Below are 12,731 nucleotides of genomic sequence, written 5' to 3'. Positions count from 1 at the left end.
GTTGAAAAGTTTGTGTTGTTGAGTGACGTTTGTGTTTATGGTGCAACACGTTGCTGCACTTAAGTGCATCATAAGGTTCGCTGCCTGGTTTTAATTGTTTAAGTGGATTTGTCTGTGAGATGGTGTGTGTGTGTTTGTGCTGATAGAGAGAAGATGAATGCTAAGAGAAAAAAAAACAAATTGTTTTTGTGGCCTTGTTTGTTCATTGTGCTTATTTTAAAAAATAACTTTTTAACAATCAAAGATAATAAAAGTATTACAACTGAGACTGAATCTGGATTATTTTTATTCCTCTCACCAGATGGAGATCCAAACTAAGAAAGATTAATACATTGTTTTTACTATAGATAATTTAAGCAGTCTACAAAGAAATATTAGCACTTCATTTTGGATATTTGCAAGATATTTTAGAAAAGGAAAGCTTTAAAATGATATTTGTTACCTGGCAAACCTTACTGAGGCACAAAGGACAACGGTGAATACTAATATGCATTAAGGAATAAAAGTAAAGCAATGCAAAGACTATCAAAGAAGGACCACTGCTACTGTTGCCCCCTTGTGGTCATAAACAAAACTGCAGTTAATAATAAACCTTTGGTGTGGTGTCAACATATTTTTATGAGGTACCCCCAGGGACATAAATCAGAATTAACTTGCATATACACATATTAAATTACACTCTTCCATATAATATACTGAAAACCTCACACAAACACTAGTAAAAAGCTCTCACATAAACTAGTGAAAACATTTACCTCTTATATAATCTACTCAAAAGCTCTCATACAAAGTAGTGAGAACTGTTCATATAAACTGGTGAAAAGCTTTACCTTTCATACACACTACTAGAAAGCTTTCATATACACTATTAAAAAGCTCTCATATACACTACTAGAACGCTCTCATATACACTACTAGAACGCTCTCATATACACTACTAGAAAGCTCTCATATACACTATTAGAACGCTCTCATATACACTATTAGAAAGCTCTCATATACACTACTAGAAAGCTCTCATATACACTACTAGAAAGCTCTCATATACACTATTAGAACGCTCTCATATACATTACTAGAACGCTCTCATATACACTATTAGAACGCTCTCATATACACTACTAGAATGCTCTCATATACACTACTAGAATGCTCTCATATACACTACTAGAACGCTCTCATATACACTACTAGAATGCTCTCATATACACTATTAGAACGCTCTCATATACACTACTAGAATGCTCTCATATACACTACTAGAATGCTCTCATATACACTACTAGAAGGCTCTCATATACACTATTAGAACGCTCTCATATACACTACTAGAAGGCTCTCATATACACTACTAGAAAGCTCTCATATACACTATTAGAAAGCTCTCATATACACTATTAGAACGCTCTCATATACACTATTAGAACGCTCTCATATACACTATTAGAATGCTCTCATATACACTATTAGAACGCTCTCATATACACTATTAGAACGCTCTCATATACACTATTAGAACGCTCTCATATACACTATTAGAAAGCTCTTATATACACTACTAGAATGCTCTCATATACACTATTAGAACGCTCTCATATACACTACTAGAAAGCTCTCATATACACTATTAGAACGCTCTCATATACACTATTAGAACGCTCTCATATACACTACTAGAATGCTCTCATATACACTACTAGAATGCTCTCATATACACTACTAGAAGGCTCTCATATACACTATTAGAACGCTCTCATATACACTACTAGAAGGCTCTCATATACACTATTAGAACGCTCTCATATATACTACTAGAAAGCTCTCATATACACTATTAGAAAGCTCTCATATACACTACTAGAAAGCTCTCATATACACTATTAGAACGCTCTCATATACACTACTAGAAGGCTCTCATATTCACTATTAGAACGCTCTCATACACGCTACTAGAACGCTCTCACTACTTTGTATGAGAGCTTTTGAGTAGATTATATAAGAGGTAAATGTTTTCACTAGTTTATGTGAGAGCTTTTTACTAGTGTTTGTGTGAGGTTTTCAGTATATTATATGGAAGAGTGTAATTTAATATGTGTATATGCAAGTTAATTCTGATTTATGTCCCTGGGGGCACCTCATATATTTTTACGTTTCTGGACTGAAGAGATTGTTAATAATTTCCCAAGTCTTCCACAAACAAAGGTGTCGAAATTATTTCAAGATGCTGGAAGTCAACTGAGTGAAGTCAGGGTTCTGTTCCATTTTATTTTTTCTTTAATGAATAACCTGTTGGTTTAATTAACTTCAGTGTCTATAATTCAACTGGTCCCATGGATTATAGTCAAGTGGAGTTACCTTAAAGTCTTCTTAAGTTTGCTCCAATGACTGGCCAAGTCTTTGTCACTTCTCTCGGTCCGTCTCAAAGAAAGCTGTCATGTTTGTTACTCCATGTGCCTAAAAAACATGGAGCCTTATGTAGTCTTAAGAAGATTCTAGGTTGCAGAATCAGACACTTCCATTTATAGTTTTGCCAGATTTTCAGTTTGAATCTATGTGCAAAGTTTTTTTTAATCAATATCATTTTATTCTCAACAAGACTTTTCCTTGTTTAAAAAGATGCATTGAACGCAACATCTGCTCTATAGCTAAAAAATAAAATGAAAATAGTCATTTTACTTTAGATACCTACACAAACAGACAACTGGAGGCCTTTTGTTTGTTTGTTTTTATATAAATCGGGGTCATGCCAAATCACAGCATACTGGTACAATACAGAAAAAGTACAAAACACATCAAAACACATCCTGATCATCATTTTTACGCCGCTGTCACATTTTAGTTTGTGTCTGAAGACCATAAAGATTCAACAGGTACCAACCTGTTAAAGCAGCTGGGTTCACATTCACGCTCTTTTTTTTTTTTTTTACTCATAAAGGGAGCTGAATTGGTTTGTAAAAAAATGTAATTAATGGAACTTTGATATGCATTCAGACTACTGAAAGTAGGATTTATTACTTACAAAAGCATTTGCAAAGCTCATCAATTGTCAGCTTGTTTTAAAGTACATCAATTAGAATTGGATGATCACTGCAAAGGAAATTAATTTAAACATTTAGTTGATGTTTTAATACTGTCAGCTCTCTAAAGTCAACACTTTTGGGGCCTAGTTTCTGGAGATATGGACAAATTTCATTCTAGATCCACTCAAGTGGGGCATTTAACTGAAGGTGATCCCCGCTCAGCTGTAACTTTTTCCCAATGCGGTAACATAAAGACCATATTTAACCTTTTACATTTTATGATGATGTTGATGTGTCAAGTATACAAAAAAAAGGCACTGCCATTTGTTATTCTAAATATGACTTTCCCAGTCTTGTGCATGCAGTTTAAAATATAAATACACTTTTTTCCAAATTTTAATTTCCTAGATTTGTTTTTTTTTTTTGTCAAATTTTTATTATTAAACAGTTACTTTTTTTCTTCAAACATATAAGTAAGCCTGCAGTCAATACAGGACATCGGCTCTTTGATAAAATAAATCTAAAGGAAGTAAAAGGAGCACAGTCAAGCAGTAAAACTTTGTTACAGACAAGATTTCTCTCCATACAAAAAAAAAAAAACTAGAGACAAAAAAAAAATAATAGTCCTTGCATTTAAAAAATAAAAACCGATTTGCACAATCTACAAAAAGAAAAAAAAAAGCATGTCTCAAAAATGAAAAAACAATAAATTCTTTTGGAATATCAAAGCGTTAACATTAATACTGCTTGCGTGCACAGCGCGGAGAGTAACGGAGCTGATTTGGTTTTAGTTGAAGAGATGATCAATGATCCTGAGCTCCAGTTGTTGCACAGCGGAGCCATAAATACCATTCTACCCTCTCAAACAATGTCACCTGATGAAAGTGGCAAAACAAATGATGTTCCTAAAGTCTCTTTGAAAGAGAATTTGTTGTTTATATGCAAAAAAAACTATCAGGAATATGATTATATCTAGCAAATAAATCAAATTGATGACCAACTGCATGCCTGAATGAAACAGACTGCCCTTCTGCAACTGATCAAATTGAGTTAATCCATTGCTAAAAATAGTCCTAAACTTCCTCTGCTGTTTTGAGTTTAACATTTAAATCTCTCCCAAACTGGACTCTTGCTGATAACAATAGATCTCAGCTCATCTTGGATTTATTTTCTGTCTAAATGCAAACTAAAACCCAAAGTTGAAGGGCTTTCCATTGGCCGACTCAGCTCTCTGCTGCGCTCAAAGCTTCAAATATGAAAACAAAAACAAAAAACAAATCCCAAATACAGATCAACAATAAAAATAAACAAGTACAAAGAAAATGACTATGTTAATATTTGAGATGTATGTATGGTCACCAGCCATAACATGTTAACACTTATAGTACTTTAAATAATAAAACACTTGAAAGATCAGTTTTACCTCTGCAGGAAACATGGAAAACAAAAAGGCAAATAAATAAATTGTTTCTACTTTTTAGGACTGAAAGATAAATGGCAGTGAAGCTAAGAGAATATAAAGAGATCCTGATCTTTTCAAAAAGGCAGAAACGTGTTTCCTATCCATTCATGGTTAGGAATTCAGATTAACCGGCGATGTGAAAAAACATAAACATTTAACATGTAGTGTGTGAGCCGATCCAGACTGGAGTATTAGTCGGGTTTCTCTGGATCTGAAGGAACTTTCTGCACATTTTCACCCCTTTAATACAAGAAACATGCCAAGTTGTAACACCGTTAAAGCGTTAAGTTTTAGAGCACAACCGTTAAGAAAAGGGCCAGGATGGTTGCTACAGCTTTTAGCCACCCAGACAACAAACCATTTGATAATGGTGCAACATTGCATCAAAAACAAATAGGAAAAGATTTGAAGACTATCGCCCCTGCAGGCAGATACTAAACATCCCTGCCGAAAATGAAGCAGCACTCCATCCTTTTTCATACACTGTTCAGGCACAAGCTGCACTTTCTGTAAATGCCATATGCCACATTCCATGTAGGTATTTGTTCTTCTCTGCTGATGTTTGTTTCCTTTGTTCTGCAGAGTGTTTTTAATTCCTCTGTGTGATATATATGCTTTATATATAGTGGGATGACAACAAACCTTTAACGATTGATTTTGTTTGATTTTTGATAATCTATATATTTAAAAAAACAAAAACAAACAGGTTTAAACCTTGTAGTCAAGTCATTTGTGATATTTAAGGCAAACTGGGTATCTTCTTGCAATGAAATGGGGCTTTTTATTGTTTCTGTTTAAGTATTTTGGACAAAGACTAACTAAGTGAAGCTGCCTTCATCAGCAAAAAGGTATCTTAAAGGACCATGCAGGAACATGTGTTCCCTGCTAATTCATATACGAGTGGGAAAAGCAAACCTGGCATTAATATCTCCTCAGGTTACCCATTTCTGGCTACACTAAAATCACTATTTTGGACAAACTAATGATTTAAACGGTTTCAGCTCCATCAAGGTTAGGCAGGTTTTACAATTGAAGGACCAGATAAAATTAGCTTCAAAACTAACATAAGATGGCAGTGGAAAACTTCACTAAGAGCTGATGAAAATATTTTTATTGATGAATTTTAACTCATAATAGTATCTTTTTTTCCCATAGGAAGTTGGTTGATTAATTATTTAACTTTGACACACAGTGATTTGGGCTGTTTCTAAATCAGAATGATGGTCTCTCCCCAGACGTCTTCCCAATCAGTGCCCAAAGTCCAGCATCAGGATTCCTTAACTAATATAAAATGTGTCCAAAATGATCCATCACAAACTGCTTCCCATGCTTTCACACCTCAATTTAGCAACATCCAGGTCCAATTGGATCACCAAGGACAAAGTTTGCGGCCATTTTTAAGAGCACTGGTTTGTTTCTGGGTTTTCTTTTGACACATTGATCCATGTGACTCGCAAAAAAGCCTGAATACTGATGATGATACATAAAAAGTATTTTTATCTCGAGACTTCAAGTTTAGGCAAAGAGAAATCCTTTATGGCTAATGAAAACTCCTAAGCAGCCCAGTTGCTTTAACATAGGAACATTTGGACTTAAGTGTTTAACATTATTAAGTGCAGGAAACAAAATAAATGCAACTAAATTACATCAAAACAAAAAAAACCCTAATTATTAAGAAACTATAGAAATTGATTAGGGCATGGGTACCTTACCAGCAACCTAACCAGCTTATTTGAACATAGCCTTAAAGTATCTGTTTTCCAGATGGAAGCACATAGGGATGAACGTTAATATGAAACAACCAGAAAATTCGATTAAAGAATAATAATGAAGAAAATATATCCTATTAAGGCCTCTGTTGATTAATTCATCAAAGATACAGGCACACCCACAATCCTTTCCTTCTAAACATGCCAGCAGTATCTACCCTGCAGTGACTGCGTCTGACCAGCAGGTGGAGGTAGGCACTCAGACAATCTCTGGGAGAACTACCCTTCATAGATTGACAGGTTGCTCTTTCTATTAAGTTTTCACCTTTTTCCTTTCCTCAAATATTCATTTGTCACATGCAGCTCAAAGAAATCACCCTGTTTTAGAGAACCCAACACCCCAACATGCCTGGATCGTTTCCCCAGTTAGAAATACATCGACATTCCCTTTCCCTGTTTAGATTTGCCTGAAAAGATTTAGTTCAGAGAACAAGTTTTGAATGAAAACAACTTATCCACTTCCTTCTACCCTCACTCACACGATATCATCCCCATCCGTCATCTTCAGAGGTCCTGCCTCTTAAAACATCCGCTTCCCCTCTTAGCATCACTTCAGCTCATTTCTTTCCTCTACCACATTCTACGTCCTTCTCCGAACCACCTTCCTCCATGTCTGCTCCACTTCCTCCCATCATTCTCTTAGCTAAAAGATCAGCACTAGTCAGCATTGTTTTCCTTATATTAAGAAGCTAAGATAAAGAACAAGGACATTCATTGAAAACTAGTTTGATGGCTGCTTGTGGGATGTAAAGCTTTCCATACGTAACTACCTTATATGAATACATGTCTCTGTACCCTCTGACAGTAGCATCTTCATGTAAACAATACAGACACGTCATGTGGATACATGTTATCAGCTGAATACTTGGAGAGATGTGATGCTCACTTCTACAAACATCTGCTCAGAATGTTCAGACCTCTCTGAAATGAGTCCAAGAATCGCCAAACGTCCCGCTGCATCGTCGCTGCTCTGCTCGTCTTACTCTGAGGTAACGTTAATGAAGCCAAAGACACCATGTTGATCTGGTCGTTGCGCCAGATGATGTCCTACCGAGACCTGATCCACAGGCCATCGTCTCCCTTCCACAAGCCTCCACAGGTGTGTGGAGCCGGGGGGGCTATGTTCATGCTCTGTCCAACGTTTGTTTTAATACTTTCTCCAACTGCAGATTCAGTGACCAAGCATGCTGGCAGAGCAGGAAGGTAGTTTCTTTTATTCCGACCCGAAGGATGATGGGTTGTGTCAGCCGTTTGCAATCAGCCTGTGTGCGTCTCTTAGGTCCTGCCTGCTCCGTTGGTTGAGCTCTACCATCAGCTACAAGGAGGGGGGGAGGGGGAGGACCAGTGATCTTCAGGTGGCTTATAGGAGAACCCGTTGCATCCTGATTATCTCATATTGTTGATGTGCGATCAGCGCCATCTAAGAGGAGAGAGGACATCAGGATTTCACTTCTTAATCTACATCACAGCACAGATTCAAAGATCAGGAGGAAGTATAGCAGCTTCAGACTCTGGGAACTAACCTTTTCTCTGTATCACCCAGGGCATGCTGGGACAGGCTACAGCTGGGGCAATGAATGAGTGAGACACCCAACCAGCACAGCTAATCAGATCCACCCAGTGTGATCACTACATTTAATAGAACCATATCCTGATTGGATTTTATTTTATTTTTATTCAAAATAAATCCGTAGAGTAAGACTGTTTCACTACACAGGTTTGAAATTTGAAATTAAAATTTTGTTTACAGAAATTGATTGATTCCCCCCAAATATTTCCTGCAGAACACCTTTTCACATTTATGACAAATGTAATATGAGCGTTTTCTTTGTGCAGCGCTGAAGCACCTGGTGCTGTTTTCTGTGCCTCGCCAAAGCTGTTCTACAGCGGCGGAGGGACTGGAAACCTGCGGTTTGCCCGCAACTGTTTCACCAGTTCAAGGATAAAATCTTTGCGTAAAAAAGTGACATTCAAACAGCTCCTGAACAAAACCAACACGTTTATAGCTGATATTTCCAGGAGATCATAAATTACAGCCACAGGCCACCTTCCCGTCGGAGCTTTCAGAGAATCCTTTCTAATCATCTGATCCAACACATCCACCTCGACCTGTGTGTGATTATAGTAGACTGCGGGCTCTGGTTTGACTTTTAGGTGGATGTGGACCGGCTGATGTGTGGGCAGTGCTTGAACAAAAGTTTCACTATTGTCTGATGGCTCACTGATACGTCTGCGTTTTCCCGGGGGTGGGTGATCATCCTCAGACTCGCTGTGAGAATCTGAGTCACTTCCTACCCAGTCCTCCTCATCGGTCCCCCCCACCGCCCGAATCGCTATCATCAATATTTTGAAGCATTTCTAAAGCCTGTTTCGCAGTTAGATTTCTTCTGAAAGCCACTTTCCCCGTGTTAGCCGAAATATTCCAGGTAGAAAGTTGGTTGCTAGGCAACGGTACCGAGTGTCAATCAACCGCGGGAAGAATTTACAATGCAACTAATAGAGCCGTCAAAATGACGGCTGTGGGAGATCACGGTAAAATTAACCATATTTATTTTTAACGTTTTAATTTTATTAGGAAAACTACAAGAGCATCAAGGAAATATAAAAACAGAAAAAGTCAGTTGAAATGAGCAACATAAGATGAATTTTAAATATAGTTCTTTCCCTTTAAAATCTCAGAACCGTCAACATGACGGCCTTGGGAGTTCTGGTGTTAAAGCACATTTGGCTACAGATCCCTCTGCACCAGACGGGCCGATAAGCAGAGATCATACCATGACTAAAAAACAAGCTTTGGTTTAAAAACAGTCAGCTGGTCACTATTCTTAGACAAGATTAGTAAGGTTAATATTTGAAAAAAAAAAAAAAAAAAAAAAATCAAGATTTTAATCAAGAAACATCCTCACTGCAAGAAGGTAATTTTTTTTTTTTAATTTTACTTCAAATATAAATTTCATCTTCTTTTCATGACAGTTTGATTACGGTCAATATGTACTGTATGCATCTAGGAAAATAAAGTAAGCATTGCTATCAGACTAGGGCTGTATTTAAAAGGTACCAAGAGATTCCAACCTTGTTTTGTTGGGAGGAGAATTTGTCATTACCTCTAGAAAAAAAAACATTTTTTCTGAACTCATTTAGTGATAACAGGTCAACTAGGTCCATAATTTAAATAAAACAAGATTTGGAGCTCACCTTGTCATCCAATTATCTTAATTTAAGATAAAAAAAAACTAACAAAAAACAGCTTGATTTGCTGTGACAGTAGTTTAATGAAATGAGCATCTTCAGATGAAACCAAAACAGTGACACAGTACTGCTGTTTAAAGCCTTTCTATAATCAGAGAAAATCCGATTATAGAACATTGAAGCCTAGAAATGCAGCTGTTCTTCCATATTATATTTTAACTTTCTTCTATTGTTGCCATTATTGTTATTCATTATCTAATTTGGATAAGGTAAAATGTGTCGACGGCCTGTAGATTCACTGATCTGGTAAACAGCAAGGGGCCTAAACAGTCCTGCTGAGAACGACGCATCTGTGAAAATACTGATAGGGCTATTTGGAGAAAAACAGTCTGACAGCTGCTGCCTCTCATGGAGGACATTTTTATTCCAACAAAATAAAACCACCCTTATGATACAGACACTGTGTGTTTCATGTAATGTGGCTGGAAGTGTTTTACAAAGCAGTGGGAGTTTTATGAACTGGTCTGTTCTCCCCACATTAGAAATATAACAAAAAGCTGTACCTCCTAAAGCGTGCTCCGTCATACTCAAACACAAGGACTCCAGACGATTGTTTATGTCCGGCTCCGTCACTGGAAACTGATGATCTGGGAAATGAACAAAATATAGAGTTTAATTTGGGGAAAAAAAACTTCTTTAAATTCTCCAACGTGATAAAATATATAATCATTACAATGTCAGTCCTTATCACAATGAGTTTAAATAATTATTTTTATTATCAACAAAATTATTAACTAGTGTAATTCTTATCAATCTTATTGTAATTATTTTCATTTCATCATTATCAATAGCATGGTAATGATTAACATCCTCAATATCATCATTTTAGTCATAATTAATGCTTATTTTATTAATATCTATCATCCTCCACCCAATGATTGTTCTTATAGTCCCTAAACATTATTAAGGCTGCAGCTAACTATTAGTTTGCAAATCAATTAATCGGTCAATAATTTAATCAAGTAATCAATAATAATTGAAAATCGTTTTTATGAAATTAAGCCAGGTGAAACTAAAACTTGAAGAGTTATAGACAGAGCATACTGACAGACAAAAACATTTGTTTTTATCTTAAATGCAAAATATTTAAAAATTATTTTTTTTTTTTACAATTTTGGTATAATTGCTGCTCAAGGTGGGTCGCTCTGTCAGCTGAAACCCGGTTTTAGAATCTCTATACTCTAGTTAAGGATTAATCGATTACTAAATCAGTTGATTTTTTAAATTAATCATGATTAATCTCAAGGTTCTGGGCTCGATTCCCAGCCTGGGGTATTTCTGCATGGAGTTTGCATGTTCTCCCTGAGCATGCGTGGGATCTCTCCGGGTACTCCGGCTTCCTCCCACAGTCCAAAAACATGACTGTTAGGTTAATTGGCTTCTCTAAATTCTCCTTAGGTGTGAGTGTGAATGGTTGTTTGTCCTGTTTGTCTCTGTGTTGCCCTGCGATGGACTGGCGACCTGTCCAGGGTGTACCCCGCCTCTCGCCAGTAGACAGCTGGAGATAGACACCAGCAACCCTCGCGACCCCACTTGAGATTAAGCGTGTAAAGAAAATGGATGGATGTATGATTAATCTCACTAAACAGATTAGCCGTATTGTTGTCAACACTTTTGTTGTCGAATTATCACCATAATTTTTAAATTTAAATCCTTTTTCATGTTTAATAAAATTTAAACGGGCCTTTTTCACTTATTTAAAAGGTGATTTTAGTCATTTTCACACTAAAAAGCCAAACATCTCATATTTAATAGCATCTTTTTTTTAATGTAATTTGAAAGTTTAACTATTTTCTATATGTTTCACTGTTTAACAGTTAAGTAAATGTGATGTAGAAGCTTGACTAAGTTTATTTAAGTCAAAGACTTGGAGCTGCCTTGTTTTCTTTTTTTAGACCCACAGGTGCTAAAAGTCCATGACCGGGAGGACTGGGTGGAGACAGTTTGGTGGAGAGCTGCCTTCAGGCTGGAGTGCATAGAGATGAATGTAGGGTGTGTATTTAAGACTCAGCGCAGCCTAGCAACCTCTAAGACATCTAGTCTTGAAGCGAGACTTCGACACAAACTGGATAGTGAAAAATCTCCTGTGGCTAGGAGCACAAAACCTGTGTAAAGGTCCATGCAGGACTATTTATAGCCTCCAAATCCCACCATCATCCCTCTGCCAACCCCTAAACACAAAGACACACTATGAACACAAAAAGACAAGTACACACACTAATGCTTCTGCCTGCATTCTCTAATTTTATGAGTGTATATGTTCTTTATATATCTGTTGGTAGGGAGATGGGAAGATCTGGAATAAAAACAGATGAGGGGGCAGGGGGACGTCTCGCTTTTCACGTCTACTCTGGCTCCGACCCAACTACAGCCAGCCTCGGCGAATACTGTTGTGTGTGCATGACTCTGCAGAGTCGACAAATAAAGGGCGGCAGGGGGGGGAAGGGATGCTAGTAACAGAGGAATGGGAGAAAGAGAGAAGCAAGAGAAACAGTGAGAAAGAAAGTGAGTCAGGAAGAGCGTGAAGGGAAGGAAAGCCAGGCCAGGGAGCCTCATCCTTGTTGCACAAAGGGCCTCATTGTGAGGCTCCTCACTCTTTCCTCCCCTCCCTGCCTCCATCTCTTCCTCTCTCACATATATCCTCTACTCACTCTCCAGCTTACTTCCCTACTCTCTGCTGCTTTTCTTTTAATAAATCCATTTTGTCCTGGTTCTAAAAGGAGGACATTTCTGGCAAATCAGAGGGAGGCCGACTGCTCTAAAACCATCTTAAGTTCCTGTGGGAAGGAGGTTACTGCAGGTCACTCTGTCTGGCACTTATACTTAATGCGACCTGTGGAAAACGACCGGCAGAGAACTTCTCAGTCATCCTGGTCATGGCAACCAAAAGAACAGCCTAAATTGGAAGACGGACAACGACACACAGCAACCCAGGACTAACCACCTTCCTTTTTATAACTTTCTCCATACTTTGTTAAAGGTTTTCATTCATATGATTCCTTGATTTGCTGAGATTAGGGAACTGAAAGACATCCTCAGTTGTGATGAAACATTTGCAGAAAAAAAGGACTCTTCAAAGTGCAAAAGTAGTTTCCTCAATGTTATGGATTTTAAACACTAGAGAGGATTCTGTGTTGGTCCAGATGGTGAAGTATATGACCGGTTAGGAAAGAGTGTTTTCACAATAAAAGCAAAGTAACATAAAAATAACTTAAAAATGAAGAAGGCACA

At 37.3% G+C, this 12,731-nt stretch overlaps 1 protein-coding gene across 2 annotated transcripts in view; it reads right to left on the bottom strand.

The window, feature by feature from the left end:
- Positions 1–3,488: 3,488 nt before the first annotated feature.
- samd4a (sterile alpha motif domain containing 4A) overlaps positions 3,489–12,731 on the bottom strand; it is a 57,904-nt gene continuing 48,661 nt past the window's right edge. For both annotated transcript variants that reach the window (XM_038269017.1, XM_038268944.1), the window contains 2 exons: positions 10,004–10,087; positions 3,489–7,671 (listed from right to left, as the gene is read on the bottom strand). In XM_038269017.1, coding sequence (XP_038124945.1) covers positions 7,643–7,671; positions 10,004–10,087 — 113 coding nt within the window. In that variant the 3' untranslated portion in view covers positions 3,489–7,642. The remainder of the gene's footprint in view (positions 7,672–10,003; positions 10,088–12,731) is intronic.

Source organism: Cyprinodon tularosa, unplaced genomic scaffold, assembly GCF_016077235.1.
Source record: "Cyprinodon tularosa strain WSP-4 unplaced genomic scaffold, ASM1607723v1 ctg100, whole genome shotgun sequence".
NCBI classification, from domain to species: domain Eukaryota; kingdom Metazoa; phylum Chordata; class Actinopteri; order Cyprinodontiformes; family Cyprinodontidae; genus Cyprinodon; species Cyprinodon tularosa.
This window is presented reverse-complemented; position numbering and strand designations above follow the sequence as displayed.